Source organism: Ictalurus punctatus, chromosome 18, assembly GCF_001660625.3.
Source record: "Ictalurus punctatus breed USDA103 chromosome 18, Coco_2.0, whole genome shotgun sequence".
NCBI classification, from domain to species: domain Eukaryota; kingdom Metazoa; phylum Chordata; class Actinopteri; order Siluriformes; family Ictaluridae; genus Ictalurus; species Ictalurus punctatus.
In genome coordinates this window covers 23,530,060-23,544,248 of record NC_030433.2, presented here as the reverse complement: position 1 = coordinate 23,544,248, position 14,189 = coordinate 23,530,060, and the positions used below count along the sequence as shown (strand labels likewise).

Below are 14,189 nucleotides of genomic sequence, written 5' to 3'. Positions count from 1 at the left end.
AAAAAAAAAAAAAAAAAGGGGAATATTATCAGGATTACAATTCTTTTTTCATTTGAAAGCAAAGAAATTGATCTTTTGACAGAACACAATATAGACAGCAGCTTGATTATAGTTCTGTTTCACTCTTGCCAGTCGTGGCTCACATGAGCAACCTCATGGTGCATATATATATGCACCATGTAACATTTAATTTTGTGCTGGAAAACTAATGTTTGGAAATCTAAAATGTTTTTGCACTGACTCGATAATGTAGAAGTCATCAAATAAAAATAAAAAATCTATTATAAAGTTTGTACTAAAAAAAATTGGGTGCCTAAAACTTTTGCACAGTACTATATATATATGGGAAGGAACATGTGTGAGATGGATGGTCTTGAAATATAATAAACCTGATCCTCTATGTGTATGTGTAAGTGACGGAGTGAGACTATTATCATACATGGTGTCCTGTTTATTTCCTTGCTGCCTCTCTTGTGTGTGACTACTGCAGCACAGGAGATTTATACACCTACTGGGAGATGATCGGTCAGTTTGGAGAGGATGCGGTTACGGTGTTTGCTGCTGAACTCGGCTCTGCTCTAGGTAAAGATTTTAAAGTCGATCGCTTATTGTTGGAGAGCAGTGTTTTTATTTGTTTTGTTTTTTTCCACATATTGCAGGGTTTCTTCATGATTTTGGAATCATCCACCGCGATGTTAAGGTAAGTAAATGTTTTTCAAATCTCGTATTGAGATGACATAATGAACTGTCAAATGAAGGGTCTGAAACGGTGTGTTTTTATTCCTCATAGATGGAGAATGTTCTTTTGTCAGATCAGGGTAAGTGCAGTTTGAACTCTGCATGCTGTGCACTAGAGGGTGCTGAAGATTGCTTTTTGGCTTTAGAGAAGATGGCACAGAACATTCCAGAGTTTGTGCTGAATATTTACATCACACAGTGATGTTAATTAAAGGTTTATTTAATTTGATGACACATATAGGTCTCTGTCTTTAAACATAGCATTGATAAAGTTGTTAAGAGACTGTAATGGATGTGAAATCATGCTGTTACATGGACATGCGTTAAAGTATCTGGATATTGTAATGATTTGTTGTTTTCATGTGGATCAGGGCATTTACGCCTGGCTGATTTCGGTTTGTTCCGGAGGCTCGAACGTGGAGGGAGGGCATTCACTATCTGCGGGACAATTCAGTACATGGGTACATTTCTTCCAATAATAGAATGAAATAAATATTATTCAAAAGATATGTGCATGTCCTCTGTATATGAGATGAACTGTTATTATAACTAATATTGCCATTATTGCAATATTGCAATAGCACAGTGTTGTGTAAATGTTTCCTCCATCCTTCAGTCTTACAAAAGCTTCCTGTTACGTTACAGCTCCTGAAGTGCTGAGCGGAGGTCCGTACTGCCACGCTGCTGACTGGTGGTCACTCGGGATCCTACTCTACGCAATGGCTACTGACAACGTGGAGTCATAAAGAAGGTCACTGACACATGTCACTGTGCAGGGACATTTACAGGTGTCCTGACTTGTATATGTGGAGCAATATACTTGAATTATAGTGGAAACCACAGTGGAGACCTATACATTTTTTACTAAAATATTCAATGGTTTTGGAGAAGCAGCACACAGGAAGTGATGTAATACCTTAGCTGTTTCCACAGAGTTACTCCATAATCTCTCTCTCTCTCTCAAAAAAAGAAATAAAGTTGTTAGACTTGTTACCTGCTGGTAACAAGTCTACCTTTGGGTGACATTCTGCTAAAAACCACTGAATATATTTATAAAGGCCTTTTGCTTAATTTGCTCAATGCTCCATCTTTTTTGTTATGTTCATTTTTGTTACACCACAAATTTATATTTTAACTCATGTTTATTATTACAGAATCTGGTGGATCTACTCAATAAGCACACCAAATATAATGTAATAAATATTTCTATTATAGTATGCAATTTAGCGTAGGATCTCATGGCAATGTGTATTACCATGGATGAGGTTATTGTAATAGCAAAGAGGGACTAAATCTGGATTGGGATGTTCAACAAGCACATATAGGTGTGATGAACAGGTGTCCACAAACTTTTGGCTTTTACTGTATAAATAGCATAACACAAGCAAGAAGTGATATTTTGAGCTCAAACTTACAGGGAACGTGTACAGTTTTATTTAGAACAAAACACTTTCAAGAACAAAAAGTACTGCAATTTTTCCCTCTACAAAACTTGTCTTTAAATGATCAAATATATATATCTATAATATTCAGAATGTAAAGATAGTTTTGGGTCAAGCTGTTTCATAGACAAAGATAATTGTGTGTTTTGCATTTGCTTAGGATTTCAACAGATGAATATAATAAATAACTGTACCATATAATCCAACATATTTACTTGCCTCAAGTGTTTTTCACTATTTCTCTCACCTGCACAAATATTTTTCACTTACACACATTTGTAAATTTAAGCACTAGATGAGAGTGTAAGGCCTCATGGACAGGCTGGGGGGGGGGGGGGGGGGGGGGTAACTTAAAAAATATATTCTGTTACAGTTACAAATTACTTCATGAAAAATTAAATCAGTTATGTAATCCAAGTATAACAATATGAAAGTAACATAATCTGATTATGTTTGGATTACTTCAAGGTCACATATGTAAATAATGTCAGGAGAAAAGCAATATGATCGAGAATAATTTGATTTTAGAGATTTTTTTTTACAGCTTAAAAACATGTTCGAGGTTTGGATTTGTTTTCCTTAATTAAATAAATAAATACATACATAAATAAAAGATCACTGTCCCTGATGCGGGTAACATTACATCACAAAACTTAGGGTGACCATATTCTGGTTTTCCAAAAATTGGACACTTTTTTTTTTTTTTTTTTTTTTGGGGGGGGGGGGGGGGGGGGGACTTATTGGTGTACACTGCAAAAGAAACACTATTAGCATCACATAAATATATATAAATAAAACTGGTTTTACTGCCACGAACAGAAAAATAGATAACCAGAACTATAATCAAACAGCTGTCTATAAATTGTAATCCTGATAGTACCCCCCCCCCTTTTTATTTGTAAATTTTTTTTTTTTACAAAATATACCTGTAATCTGATTACTGTTTTTTTTTTTTTGTTTTGATGTAACTGTAACGGATTACAGCTACCAAATTTTTGCATCCTGATTACGTAACGCTGTTACATGCAATCTGTTACTCTCCAACCCTCATCATGGAGGCCTTCATGGAGCAACCTGAGGATGAATCACCCCCCCTCAAGGTCATACCAACCCTAGCTTCAGTTGCATTACTATAATATCACCCATTCATTCATTCATCCATCCATCCATTTAATATCAATATCATCCATTCAAAGAGAACCAACAGAGACCTTGATGGGAATTCAAATGCAGTTTTCAGAGTGTACCCTACATGAGAAATTCGAGCCATAATATAATATAGCAAGTCATCCCCACTGCCTACGTGCCTAAAGGACATACCTCAAATCCAGCGCACAACGCATACGTCGCGTGACGTAAGGACGTATAAGGGAACGCTTCATGAATATTTATCAAGGAGTTTTGTAAGCGGTCACGTTGCGGTGCGGCATCAGAACGCTGCTTGTGTCGGTCACTGAAAAGCATCTTTTTCACATCCTCCGGCTTTTACACTCCAACCAGGTAAGATATCGGTATATTTCTACGGTGAGTTGTTTATAAACTTAATCAAAGCGCTAGCAAGATTTCTGCATGGCTAATTGGAATATAAATGCTAGACGTTTTATAATAATTATAAGTGAGTAGAGAGTATAGATTAATTTTGGCCTCAGTAAGGATTATTCGACTGGTGTTTCATTCAAATGTATGCGTTTTTGTTTTTTTTGTGTATCTTGAGTGATAAAATATAGTAATCGTGTGTGATACGAATGCTAACAGTAACGTTAATCAAGTCAACAAGTGTAACTGCTCAGTAATGCAGATTTTGTGGATAACTGTGTAGTTTAGCTAATGAAGCAGGGATTATAAGGTGAAACGTTTAATATTAATTATCTGTAGAAAAGCATCAAGGGGGTTAAATGTATCAACATCACTGACAACCTTGAACACGCTTTAGGACGTTAACCTCCTCCTCTTCCGCATTTTGGCCTCATGTACAGGAAAGATCATTTAATAAAAACGAATAGTTTAAATTCAATTCAACCCCACACTATTTTCAGTAATTAACATAAAAATTTTCACTCCTGGGTTTGATGGCTGTATGTATGGATGTGGAGGTTGGCGTTTAGGTGATGAGGTGTGTATGCCAAAGTGCACGTACGCATTTCCATCAGCAGTGGGAGGTGGTTAGCTTAGCCTGTTCGGAGTGGGAAAGAAAAAACGTTACCCGGAGGTTGAGTAATCTACCACGATGTTTAAAACCGGAAATAAGTGACTAAAACCTTGGGTTTCTGGTCGAAGTTAACCATAGATGTCGTAACTTGCTGTAATAAATTATTTAAAAAAAATCTCAATTTCCCCAAGCCATCATTGAGAAACCATCGCAAAATGGCGTATACGGGGGAACGTCAACACTGCGCAGCAGAAACGCAGACACTGGGGTTCTGTAGGTATCAAATTAATAATGTTGCCTGCGCTGATGTGACGCATGTCGGATGCTCGGGTTTAATATCGTTGCTATAGTGCGTGTTTCTACAGAGTCCTACTGCGCATGTCATTACCTGTACATTTCACACTAATTCACCTTGATACAGTCTTAACCTCTGAGGAGTCTTCTGTACTCGCTTATATATTATTCAGTATTTGTAAGATCTTTTGAAAAAGCTGGATGATCCGTGGCTTGTTGATGGTTGACACTACAAATACTGTTGTGTGTAAATAAAAAGAAAATAATAATAAAAAATTCCCCCTTGTAATTATTCTATGGGGAGGTATTTTGTGCCGAAGAATGACTACTCAAATTACATTTACTGTGCAAACCCACATTTACAATTTCTTTTTCCATGTGTGTGCGTGAGGTGATGCCATTTTCCATGCAACCTTAGAGACAATTTTTTTTTCTTCTCTTTTGTCGTATTGGTATTTTGTGGCCTGTAATTAAAATTAAAAAGGGAAAATGTCATTTTCTTAATGAGTTGCAAAATGCACTTTGCATTTACATTAAACACCCACTCCCCTGGTAATTCAAGCGTGCAACATGTCCATTCCCGGTGATTTAGTCACTCAGTCCCTGACACAAATATCATCCAGCTGATGTTGAAGGTGTTGATCAGGTAGGAGATCGGAGCTGGAGCTGCATCCTGCAAGGCGTTGGATCTTGTTTTATCTGGTCGGTGTCTGGCGTCTCCGTCACGTTGATGGATGTGACCGGTCCAGGAGGAGGAGATCTGGGAGTGACGCAGCGCAGAAACGTCTGAGCTTTTGCGTGTATATATTGTATGATAGTATGAATCTAAAATGGTAGGGAATTCTCAAAAAAAAACTCAGTGAATGCTTTATGATCTGTTGAAATATCATGTTCCTAAAAAATAAATAGTTATGACGGACTAAAAACCAAAGCATGTAAAGATGTTGAATGAGGAATAAACACAATGAGGTGTGCTGTTCTTGGAAAATAAACAGCGACAGGGTGGGGTTATGCGGACTGACGTGAATCAGAGCCACACGGGCGTTAGATCTTCCCAAAACAATACATCCTAAAGTGTTTTTATTTCTTTTATACCACATCGATTTGCCAGTGATGACAATTTTACATTATTAACTAGCAAAGCATGTTTTTTTTTTTTTTTTTTTTAACTGTCAATAATTACAATTGAACACCATCAAACTGAGTACCTGTTATCACTTGTGCTATAGCAGCTATAAGCAGTGGTTGCCTTTATAAGCTGTTTTTTCTTTTTCTCTCTTTCAAAGCTAATAAAAGAGGGGGAAAAAATTCTTAGCTTGGCTCGAGAGGAAAAACCTAAAAACGCAAACTTCCGCAAATCCTTATTCCGGATGGGATTTGTTTAACAGAGCGGTGTCCGGCAAAACGTTTTCTTTCTTTTTTTTTTCCAGGCAGAAATAAAATGGCGCCACAGGAAGAGCAGGTTTCTGGCGGGTTGTGTTTTCTACAAACCTGGATGTTTGAGTCAGGTTGTCATATGTTGGTGTTTCGTTCGCGAGACGGTGTCCGAGCAGTCGAAGACACTCTGGCACTTATTTCATTCGACGTAGCTGATCTGGACATGCATCGAGTCCTAGAGGAGCACCTGTGAATTAGAAAATTACTCCAAGACCTCATGTGCATTTTAATCCTATCTGGACAGAGCTTTAAGACTTTGCACTGACATCAGAGACTCCTTCCATAAATCATCTCATTACAGAAACCTTCACCGTATGTACTGTTCTGGAAAATGAATGCCTGCCTTCCGACCAATCAGATCTGGGAATTTATTTACACTAGAACAAATCGAAATCGACTTGTACTAAAGTAACTTCTTATCATCGATCTTGTATACAGTGGAGAACCCTGATTGTTTTTTTTCCCCCCACACTGCCTTTAAAGCAGCATGCGAAACGGACGTTGGTCTTCTAAAAGATTTTAAAGTCGGTTAAGTTTTCAGTCATAACGGTTACTATGTAAATGGCCTTTCATATGGATGTATTTATAGGCAGATATCACACCTGACAAAGGGACAGGGAGCCAAGCACAGGAAACGATTCAGTGCTTAAAAATAAAAGCCTTAACCTAGGCAATACCAATAGAGCTCTCTCAAATGGTGTTTTAGAGGAAGTTCAAATCCGTAAACTCGTAATGGGCAGTAAATTAACGAGCTGTCTACGATTAAGTGATTCTTAACTTGACTGTTCCCTCAAAGTGGAGAGGATTTACACGGAAAAGCAAGTGACAAATCCTGGGCCACTTTTAAAAATAATAATAAATTATTATTTATACAAAGTGCTTTGGCCCAACATGAGCAGCGAACCAATTGTGTGGCACTGTGACTTCTTTTGAAAGCCCATAAGCTGCTGTTGGAGGTTGGCCAAGAGAATTGTGTTTCTCAAACACAGGATGCCTAGACGTGCCCCCTTATAGCCCTCGTGTATAGTGGTGAGGAACGAGACAGGGTTACTAAGGCTCAGGTTTTGTTTTTCAGTGGAAACCTTTCGGTTTGGCGCACAAAGCGGCTGATTGAGTGAGTGCATCTTCTGCCTCTGTGAGGACATGAGACTCTTGCTGCTTACTTGTATATGATTTCATATAGTATTAGCATGCGTGTGTGTGTGTATGTATGTGTGGATCTATCTATCTATCTATCTCTCTATCTCACATGACACACACACCATTTTCCCCCCCTCCCCCTATTTTGGTCTGATTTACTCAAAGCATTAAGTGGAGTGAGGTGTTTATCAAGTTAAACAGTGCTGTTTGAGCTGGTCTGGTTGGACCCAGTCGGTGAGGGGGCGAGCAATCAGGAGAACGTGAGAGGAAGTTCAATGAAGTCTTGAGGAGGGGAAAAAAGTGAGGTCTGGTGACTTATGATAAAAGTTTAGACTAATCCAAAACCGTATTAGTTTTGCATTAGGCTTGGAAAAACTGGCTTTTTAAAATGCATTTAAAAAAAAAAAAAAAAAACCCAAAAAAAGGTTAGTAAGAGTGATGAGTCGCTAGAGTTCTCACCGAGTATGTAGACCACTCTGAGCGATGTAATGAGCTCTGACAGCAAAGTTTAGACGAGCGTAAGTTCATAAACCCCTCTTTGGAAATCTCTGTGCTGCTCGTCAGAGGTTTATATAATCCAGAGGAGGAATTTAAACCATTTGCTACCTCAACACTTCTTCCAGAGCAGTGCAGAAATACATTGAGTCGTTTATCTTTTTTTTTTTTTTTTTTTTTTTCCTCTCTTTTCTTTTACATCTCTGAGACAAAGAGCAGTGTAGCTAGAACTCAAGTCCGGTGGACATTATTGGCATGTTTGTATTAATTAATTAATTAATTAATTAAAATGCTTGGATGGATGGATACACCAAATGTGAATAAAATCTCCAAAATGTGCACAAAAAAATTGAGGTGGGTTATTATTATTATTATTATTATTATTATTATTATTATTATTATTATTCAGTAAGAAGACATGCACAAACTGCAATTGAAACACCTTTACTGAATAAATTTCTTGATGCGTGACTTTGCCTGAACAAGTCATGTGATTTGGATCACATTTGGTTCAGAAACATAAAAATGGCCGAGAGAGAGGGGGAGAGGTGCGTTTGGATAGACAACTTTCCCAGAAAGTGACTATTTTGTTCTCCTGATAACGTGGGATGGAAGCGGTGCTTTTATTCGCAAATATTTTATGCGATATTCCAATTTTTCACAGGTTCAATTTGCTGTTCAATGCTGTTGCATGTTGCTATGCCAACGCACAGACTCACTAACAGCCCCTCCGCTAGTTAGCTGGTTCGCGGCGCATCGGGCCCACGCTGGTTTGTACGTTCCCGCTAAAGGTCTATCCAGTTTAACTTGCTTCCCTTCTTCCTTTTCATCTTCCGAACATAAAAATTCATCAGTCCATCCAGGATTTTTACGGCTGCAGAAATTAACGCAAAATCAAGCGAACGCTGCACTATTCGGAGGAGCTTGCGATGATTATTTATTTATTCCCCGAAGTTTTCCCCGGGTCTGGGCTATGACTCGTGACGTGACGTCATCACAACGCGCTTTCAGCGCTCTTCGGTTCACGTGCATCGAACGAGTAAAGTTCTTGTTTACCAACAAACATCTCGCGCGATTGCAGTTTCGCCAATGCGAGTAGTTTTCTGAAAAGATCAAAACTCCCAAGTTGCATTGCAAATTTTGAAAAGGGCCGCAACGAAATCGAGCGTTTTTGGCCGCAACAATCAAACCCCAAGAAATAGTTATATTCACGAAAAATGTAGTGTTTGCCATGACCTCTCGTGGTGTTGCCAACTGTACTGTAACTGTTTCAACGTAACGGACTGTTGCTTGATGCGAACTCTCCGCTTGTCCAATCAGATTAGTGGATCTGAACTAACAGTTGTATAATTGACTTATGGTGACTTGCCATTTTAAATTGATGCACTCGATAATCTCTCTCTCTCTCTCTCTCTCTCTCTCTCTCTCTCTCTCTCTCTCTCTCTCTCTCTCTCTCTCTCTCTCTCTCTCTCTCTCTCTCTCAGGTTGTTTTGAGCAGTAGGCATCATGACGCACCAGTACCCAGCACTCAGCCCCGAGCAGAAGAAGGAGCTGCAGGAAATCGCCCAGCGCATCGTCGCGCCCGGCAAAGGCATCCTGGCTGCGGACGAGTCCACAGGTCTCGCATAACTTCTCCCGTCCAAATTATCTTCATCACCACCTAGGATACGACTGTTTTGATATGCAGATGATTACAGCATACTGTACAGAACATGCATTAACAGCTAACCGTTATCAGTGTGCACATGAAATGTGTAGAAATGAAGCAATTATCAGCATCTCCTGTACTGAGCGGGCAGAAATTATATATGGACCACAGTGATCGCCCTTTTCCACCAAACTACAAACACAAATCTCTTTCGCATTTTAAATAATAGTATTTTCTATTTTAAAAAATTATTTAAAAAAGGGTGTGGCAAAGTTATTGGCACCCCAGTGAATGTTGTGCAACACTTTTTCAATTTGGATTTTCACGATTCTGCACAAATTCGGTTTGAAGATGACGGTGTAAATGAAGTGTAGACTTCAAGGGGTTTAACAATAACGTCTCATTAACTGTTTAGGAATTACAGGGTTTTTTCTTTTTTTTTTGGGTAGGGTGGGGGTTTGCAGTCCCTCCATTTTCAGAGGTGCAAAAGTAATTGGACAGTAATCGGACCAGGTGTGGCCTGTTTCCTCGTTATTTCGTGACAGATTAATGAGAGAAAAGGTCTCGAGTTGATTCCGAGCGTTGTGTTTGCATTCGTAAGCTGTTCATGGGAACTCTCAATATGCGGTCCAAGAGGTGTCGACGCGAGCGAAGGAGGCCATCATTAGGCTGGGGGGAAAAAAAACAAAATTGACCTATCGGAGAAATAACAGAAACTTGGTACGTTCGTGTACAGAAGAAAAGTAGCTCAGTATTCAGAATAGAGCCTGTGAAAAAGGAGGCACTCTGTCCGTAATTCCTATACGGCTAATGCAGTATTGCTTCCTTTCGAATCCGTTGTGGTGGTGTACAGTTGCGAAAATTGCGTCGCTGTCCGAATACTTACGGACCTGACTGTATATCGTAATAGTTACAACAGCTTGAGGTTTGCAGCAGTTCCTCTGGCATGAAGAAGTATATTTGTGGGTATGTGTGCAAACAGGAAGTATGGCCAAGCGCCTGAACCCCATCGGCGTTGAAAACACCGAGGAGAACCGCCGTCTGTATCGCCAGCTCCTCTTCACGGCCGATGAGCGCATAGACTCCTGCATTGGCGGTGTCATCTTCTTCCACGAGACCCTTTACCAGAACGCGGACGATGGCACTCCTTTCGCCAAGATGATCAAGGACAGGGGCATTGTCGTGGGCATTAAGGTATCTTTTTTTTATTGTGGTGGCTTTTTATTTACTTATTTACACACACACACACACACACACACACACACACACACACACACACCCTTGTCTTTGCAAACCCATGGAAGCCATGTATAAATAACACTGCCAGTGCACGATTAGGGTTGGGATTAGGGCTGGGATTAGGAGACTGTACATGGTGGCCATTGAAGTGAAATGCCAATGATTTATTAATGAAGACGTTCGACAATACGAGCAGAAGAGGGAATTTTCCATCAGCGCTTTTCAAGGTGCATTTCTCCTTTCACATGCAGCATTTATGGTAATAAATAAGTATTCAGACTGTTCAGGTTTTGAATTAAAGGTGATTTGAACTTTATTTCCCTCAAAATGGCAAGTTCTTGTCGAGTTCTTTTCTCGCAATCTTGACGTCCACTTGACCTTCAGTGAGGTTCCAAAGAATGCACCGACGAAGCATCGATCGTTTGGCTTCCGTGGATCAAATGGGCTTCCGTATAAACGTTCCTGTCGGCCCGATATCTTCGAAAATGTGTGTGTTGTTCACTGCTCAAAGATTTCACAACTCGCTCTCGGTCTAATGTTAAAGAAGGTAAGTGAGAAGAAGCCAGGAGTCACTGGAAGAGAGTCTCCGGAGGACCCGAAAGCAGCAGGAGCAACAGTTTTACAGCTTTACAGTCATCTCCGTTCCTACACCTCACACAACTGCTCTGCAAAAAAATTAAAAAGAACAGAAATGCATGTCTCAAACCGTCGAGACAAATCCGAACAATATACTCCATTCAAACGAAACTAAACATATAGAAGTCTTTGGAAATCAGTCAGAAATCCTTCTTTTGGAGAACGCAAGGTGTCCAGGGTGATGGGGGGGGGGGGGGGGGGGGGGTGTTCATTTCCCCACACTGTATCTTGGTTTGGTAAGAATGCTACCTTTTTAGAAATGAATTTGATGTGTAATTTGAGTTCCAGTGTTGAAGACTGTGTTCTTCTCCCGATAGGTCGACAAAGGTGTCGTTCCTCTGGCGGGGACCAACGGTGAAACCACAACGCAGGGTAAAGACCTCGTTTATCGCAGTTACAAAAACGGACGAACAGATTGCCTAAAAATCCAATTTATAGTTCTACCATATGGCTATAATTTGGTTTGCACAAGTATTTACGCATAAGTCGGTGCGTCTTATTATAAAATTATTTCATATTTAAAAAAGATTTGTGATCACATAAAAGTATTTACTCCTGTTGTTGTGGAACCTTTTAAATTAGTTGGCATGGTGGTTACAGCATCAAAGTTCTAGCTCCTTTTCTGTAATGTTTCTATTCATTTAAAATCCAGAAGATGATCAGAATTTGAAAGGCAGACCCGGGAGATCGTTGCGGGCCGCATGTTTAACCCCCTCGATCGATGACGTCCGAACTGATTATTCCTTTTTGCGTGTGCAGGGTTGGACGGCCTGTCTGAACGCTGCGCCCAGTATAAGAAGGACGGCGCTGACTTCGCCAAGTGGCGTTGTGTGCTGAAGATCAGCGAGACCACTCCCTCCGAGTTGGCGATCATGGAGAACGCCAACGTCCTGGCTCGCTATGCGAGCATCTGCCAGCAGGTGAGCTCTGAAACAGCTCGTGCTCGCATTGCTCAGCGAGATTAGACGGTGAGATGTAGCGGTGTTCTCTCTCTGTTCCGTTTTGTAGAACGGCATCGTGCCCATCGTGGAGCCGGAGATCCTGCCTGACGGAGATCATGACCTCAAGCGTTGCCAGTACGTCACTGAGAAGGTAATAATCTCTTGACCTGTAATTGTCATTGTGTAAGTGGAATAAAACACTTTGTGACGTGCTGACGGTTTCCAGCAGCTGCACTGAACTTGGTGTTTCAAGGATCGGCTTGATCCTATTTGGAGCTCAACGGCGCCCCTAGTGTTCAGAAGATAACATCAACTCTAACTCTTGTGCTCCAGGTCCTTGCTGCCTGCTACAAGGCTCTGTCTGACCATCACGTCTACCTGGAGGGCACACTGCTCAAACCCAACATGGTGACTGCCGGACACTCCTGCCCCACCAAATTCTCCAATGAGGAGATCGCCATGGCAACAGTCACCGCCCTGCGCCGCACCGTTCCTCCAGCAGTCACAGGTAACGTATCGTAGAGTTCGCGTTGGACGATATCCGCTTTCATTCGGCACCTACTAGCACGGCTAATCGATTTTTGCCTTTTCTCGCCCAGGCGTAACCTTCCTGTCTGGAGGTCAGAGTGAAGAGGAGGCAACCGTCAACCTGAATGCCATCAACACATGCCCCCTGACCAAGCCATGGGCACTCACCTTCTCCTACGGCCGTGCTCTGCAGGCTTCAGCCCTGAACACCTGGCGCGGGGTCAAGGGGAACACGAAAGCCGCCACCGAGGAGTTCATCAAGCGCGCCGAGGTTCGTTATAGAGTTTCCACCTGCACTCGTCTGCTTATTACTACAGAATTAATCTAAAAGTTCGTGAACTGACTCTCTGTTCAGTTTATTAAAAATAAAGACTCGGTGTGTCTAAACTTTTAACCGTTAGTATCGGTCTTGTCCTATAGTTTAAGGTATTGACCGCTAATAAAATATGCAACAGCAATCTGATGTATAGTGAAGTGCGATGATGATGATGATGATGATGATGATGATTTATTATTATTATTATTATTATTATTATTACTACTATTACTGTCTCGTAATGTTTCTGACGATTTGGTTCCTCCCCCTGCAGGCTAACGGCCTGGCCGCTAAGGGAAAGTACGTGTCCAGCGGAACTTCCGGCGCTGCGGGACAGTCTCTGTACGTGGCCAACCACGCCTACTAAACCTCCCCACCACCATCGCCCCCGCTTTCTCCAGCTTCTGCCGACCAGTAGTATCTTCCACAGCAGCTTCCCTCTCCGCGTCACCAGCCAATCACAGGCCTGCGTTGTCGTCTGTCTGTTCTCTCTGCAGGAGTCGTCGATAAAACGTCTCCTAGTCTTGTCTAGCTAAAAAAAAAAATTTCTTCAACACGTTAGGATGAGAGGTTGGAAAGCAGAACAAGGGGATTCTAAACAGTTCTATAATATTAATCAAATAGTGTCGCCTGCATGGCTGAATTATTAACACTCGGTTTAAGTTGTATTATTTAATTTCATTTGGAAAACTTTTTATTGTTTGGTTTTTTTTTGTTTTTTTTTTCCTTCCCATTTGGTTTGAAGTATTCAATTCCAAGACGCTCGCGCCAGGTCGTGTATTTCCCGTGTCTCGTGTCATTCCTGTATTTGCTGTGGTTGTGAGCGCAGAACGGTGGAGAGCAAACACGTTATCCATTCCAGACGTTGTGTGTCCCCGAAGCATTGCAGGCGGGTATGAGTAGAGTAAACGCTGGGCAGGAACATTCCTTCTGTGTGTGTGTGAGAGAGAAGAAATGGAGTGGCGTGTGTGTGTCAGTACTTCTGTGTGCATCACAACAGTTTAACGAACAATTGACACTCGTACCAACAGAGGAATGTTATTTAATATATAGTACAAAGGTTTAGTATTGCTCATCTGTTGTTTTGAAAATCCTAGGATACTAACTATATTAGTTTGCTGTTTTGTGTCGTGTGCTTGAACGTACTACGCTCTCCCTCCATCTTTGTAGCGTAGCGATACAGAGA

The 14,189-nt window shown here is 40.9% G+C and overlaps 2 protein-coding genes across 2 annotated transcripts; both read left to right on the top strand.

Annotated features, from left to right (window-relative positions):
- Nucleotides 1-148: 148 nt before the first annotated feature.
- rskrb (ribosomal protein S6 kinase related b) lies at nucleotides 149-2,459 on the top strand. The gene is made up of 5 exons (XM_017492101.3): nucleotides 149-582; nucleotides 660-700; nucleotides 791-818; nucleotides 1,110-1,199; nucleotides 1,384-2,459. The coding sequence occupies exons 1-5, from the start codon at nucleotides 519-521 to the stop codon at nucleotides 1,482-1,484; spliced, it is 324 nt and encodes a 107-aa protein (XP_017347590.1). The 5' UTR covers nucleotides 149-518; the 3' UTR covers nucleotides 1,485-2,459.
- A 1,175-nt stretch (nucleotides 2,460-3,634) lies between these two features.
- On the top strand, nucleotides 3,635-13,548 carry aldocb (aldolase C, fructose-bisphosphate, b; the record flags this gene model as incomplete). The annotated part of the gene is given in 9 exon segments (NM_001200595.1): nucleotides 3,635-3,680; nucleotides 9,180-9,313; nucleotides 10,326-10,537; nucleotides 11,536-11,590; nucleotides 11,978-12,138; nucleotides 12,227-12,310; nucleotides 12,493-12,667; nucleotides 12,759-12,958; nucleotides 13,278-13,548. Coding segments are annotated over 8 exon segments (1,092 nt in total). The 3' UTR covers nucleotides 13,371-13,548.
- Nucleotides 13,549-14,189: the final 641 nt, after the last annotated feature.